The sequence below is a fragment of the Octopus bimaculoides genome, chromosome 11, assembly GCF_001194135.2.
Source record: "Octopus bimaculoides isolate UCB-OBI-ISO-001 chromosome 11, ASM119413v2, whole genome shotgun sequence".
Lineage (NCBI taxonomy): Eukaryota > Metazoa > Mollusca > Cephalopoda > Octopoda > Octopodidae > Octopus > Octopus bimaculoides.
Window position 1 is genome coordinate 49,631,577 of NC_068991.1, and position 4,146 is coordinate 49,635,722.

Consider the following 4,146-nt stretch of genomic DNA (forward strand, 5'->3'; position numbering starts at 1 on the left):
ATATATATATATATATATATATAGGTATGGATGTATATATATATACATACAAATCCTTTGGCCAGCCATGAAACTCATGGCTGGCCAGTAACGTATTTTTCTGCAATGTATGGATAATTTATCCTTATCACGCTATTTATAGCATTATCAGGCGTCGAGAAATAAATTTATTTTTGTATCTTATATATTTATATTTATATATGTATATATACATTATATATGCACATATAAACGTGTTTATATAATTTATACATATGCATATACTCGTACATATATATATGTATACACACACACATACATTACACACACATATATATATATATATATATATATATATATTTGTCCTCAGCCAGTTACTCTGTGATACAACTATACATTATATCAGATATCACATGATGTAATATATTTTTAATTAAAGCCCACAAACATATTCTACATGTATACGTAAAATATAAATATAGAAATATGATAAATAGAATTATATTTAAGAAAAAAAGTGAGTTTGAATTAATGGACGCTGGCTGTACACTTCCCCTTTACTCCACACTCCCAGCATTTCTTGAAGTACTTCGTTCTCGCCCAAACACATTTGTCGTTGCGTTTTGTAAGGAAGGAATGTTTGTGGTGACATTCAGAAATACTATAAATCGGATGCTGAAAAGACAAAAATGAATACGTGTCATACATTATACTCTCTTTATTGGCTACAAGAGCCGATCGAAAGAACAGTTAAAATACAAAAACAATGGAGAATGGGAATTTTCATATATAATTTACAGATGTAGCTGTGTGGTAAGAAGCTTGCTTCGCAACCACAAGGTTCCGAGTTCAGTCCCACTGCATGGTATTTTGGGCAAGTGCCTTCTACTATTGTCTCAGGCTGACCAAAGCCTTGCGAGTGGATTTGATAGACGGAAACTGAAAGAAGCCTGTCATATATATGTAATGTAGGGGGTGTCTTTGTGTCAGTGTTTGCTCTCCACACATGTGTGTGTCTCTTTGTGCTTGCCCCCACCAATACCATCACCACCACCATTGCTTGACAACCGGTGCTGGTTTGTTTACGTACCCGTAACAAGCGGTTCGGCAAAAAGTGACCGATATTGCTAAGTACCAAACTTAAAGAAAAATAAAGAAAGATACAGGGTCGATTCATTCGACTAAAAGTTCTTCAAGGCGGTGCCCCAGCATGGCCACAGTGTAACGACAGAAACAGAAACTAGATAAAGATAAGGGATAACTGTGTAAGCAATAACTGTTTAACAAGAAAATTGATAACTACTAAATTCCACAGGAGAGCAGAGTATTACCTAGGGACAACTAACGGAGACTACCGATACTGGATCATCCGGACTAACAAAGACACTATAAGAAGGAACCTCTCCCAGCCCGTGGTCTCATGCCTACAGGACAAGCTACAGAACAAACTCACTCACTCAGGTCGTACGTACAATATATTATAAGAAACTTAACAGATGAAGGCGCATGGTGAAGACGCATGGCTCAGTGGCTAGAGTGTCAGACAATGCCTTGTGAGTAAATTTGATAGACGGAAACTGAAAGAAAACCGTGTGTGTGTGTGTGCTTTAGTATCGTGACAACCGGTGTTGATGTGTTTACGTCCCCGTAACTTAGCGGTTCGTCAAAATAGACGGATAGAATAAATACCAGGCTTAAAAGATTTTAAGAAAAGTCGATTCATTCGACTAAAAATTCTTCGAGGAGGTATCCCAGCATAACTACAGTCTACTGACTGAACCAAGTAAAGAGAATAAAGATAAAATAGTGGTCTTTCGATGATTGCAATTAGGGAATCGACCATCGTCTTTCTTTGAAAAGAAGTGCTGCAGTTCTCCTTTTCTAGTAGCTATAGCATATGAGATTGTATTATGGATGAGTGGAGGACATAACTCTACCACTCCGATCAATTTTTTAACTTCTTTACGTTTTGAAAGAGGCGGAAGGAGGGGTGAGATAGATGCTGCCCTCAAGCGAATTTCATAAAAGTTGGACGAGACTGGTACGTAAGTCAATGCCAATAGCTGAATTCAGCCTGGAGATTATAGTCGAGAGAAGAGAAATATTTAGTGTGCAAGCTGGCCGGGGTCATGTGGTGGTGGGGAGATGCTCTAGCCTGTCTTAAACAAAGGTACTGAGCCCTGTGTGTCCTTGTTCGTACGTTATGTGAACATAATTTTAATCCGTCTTTCATGTTAACCGTCCCTGTTAATTACATATGTGTGTGTATTTAGAGATAGAGAGAGGAGGAGAGACAGACAGATAGACAAAGGTCCCAATATGTTTTGTAACCCATCTTGCATAAAAGTATATAATGTAAAGTCTATGGCCAATAAAGACATTCCATCGTTTTTTATGGAACACGCCACATAAAACTGTAAGCTATCCTTGTATTCCCTTCCCTTATCAGATATTTCTGTGGCAAATAAATGAAATCATGAACATCATCATAGTCGTCGTCATCATCAAAGTTACTATTACTTGCTTTGCAGTATTTCTTCTTTTTTGTTTTTGTTTTTTTGTCTTTTGCTTCTTTTTTTATTTTATTTTTTGTTATGAGTTCAAACACCGTCGAAATCAACTTTGCCTTTCATCCTTTCGGAATCGATAAAATAAGTACCACTTGAGCACTAAGGTAATCGACTTAACCCCTCCCCCGAAATTGCTAGCCTTATGCCAAAATCTGAAACTATTATTATTATTATTATTATCATTATTATTATTATTATTATTATTATTATTATTATTATTATTATTATTATTATTATTATTATTATTATTATTCCTTCGTGACACAGTATAGGTAAAAATGCACCGGAGTCTTTAGTCATCTGTGAAGTCACAAAAGGACCTCAGGCAGATAATACTTTCCTTAAAATGTGCACTGTGCCCAGTAAGGCTGCTTTTTGCAAGACATCAATCTTGCATGGGATTTCCAGTTTCCTTAAGAAGTTTTGAAGTTTCAATGGGATTGAGCCCAACGCTCCGATCACCACTGGTATCACTTTTACATTACCCTCTCGCATTCCATACAGTCTTGCCATTTGCACTTTCAATTCAGAGTACCTGGTGATTTTTTCAATCTCTTTACTCACAACATTCGTGTCATTTGGTATAACTACTTCAAAGATCTGACAGTATTTGTCTCTCTTATTCAATATGACAATATCCGGTCGACAGTGTTCGATTACACGATCTGTCAGAAAATCATTGTCCCAGCGTTTCGTTACTTTTCCATCCTCCTGCATAATTTTACCGGGTACATGCTCATACCAGTTCTCTTTTACTTCATATTGGTATTTACGGCATAAGAGCCAATGAAGATACACACACACTTTATCGTGGCGGCGCTTGTATTCTTTATGTGCAAGGTTCTCACATCCACTTACCAAGTGGGTCACATTTTCCACACTCTTTCCACAGAGTCTGCATTTCTGGGTGTCAGAGGTTTGTAGATGTTATACTTCACTTGGTAGCGAGAGCCAGGTCTTGTGCAGCAATGATCAGGCTTTCGGTAGTACGCTTTAAATCACCTCGCTCAAGCCATGTCCACGATGCTGTATTATCCGTAACGTCCTGTGTATTCCTTTCAAACTGCCCATGCATTCTCATTTCAAGAAGGTCTCCTTTTCTCTTCTCCTCAGCTCTTTGGTTGAACTCCTCCTTGCCCATCATTTCATCTGCATTTACACCCATATCTTTCGCGGCATATTGCAGCAGGTCTTCATCACTATTTATCAAATACACGGCAAACGTTCTCCTTTCACTCCTTGTACAATGGTCTATACTAAATAGTCCTCTGCCACTATTTATTATTATTATTATTATTATTATTATTATTATTATTATTATTGTTCAGTAGTTTTATTTTTATAACGTGCTTTCACTTCACTACCGAGCGCAGCTCTGTGCGCCTTGGGTATGTGCTGTGGTTTGCTGTGGTGCTCTTATGTTTACTGTATTGAAAGTGTTTTGCGTAGAATGTGTGCAGTACCCAGTAGTGCAATTTTCTGTATGTTATATATATTTGTAAGTCCTGGTGTTTTTGTTATGTATTTGTCTGAATATTTTTTTATTATACCTAAGGCACCTACTATGATAGGAATTGTTTCTGTTTTTAGACTCCAC

At 37.1% G+C, this 4,146-nt stretch overlaps 1 protein-coding gene across 1 annotated transcript in view; it reads right to left on the bottom strand.

Annotated features, from left to right (window-relative positions):
- Window positions 1-507: 507 nt before the first annotated feature.
- Window positions 508-4,146, bottom strand: part of LOC106869890 (echinoderm microtubule-associated protein-like 2) — a 374,285-nt gene continuing 370,646 nt past the window's right edge. The window contains exons 26-27 of the mRNA XM_052971985.1: window positions 1,586-1,590; window positions 508-654 (exon numbers count right to left, since the gene is read on the bottom strand). Coding sequence (XP_052827945.1) covers window positions 508-654; window positions 1,586-1,590 — 152 coding nt within the window. The remainder of the gene's footprint in view (window positions 655-1,585; window positions 1,591-4,146) is intronic.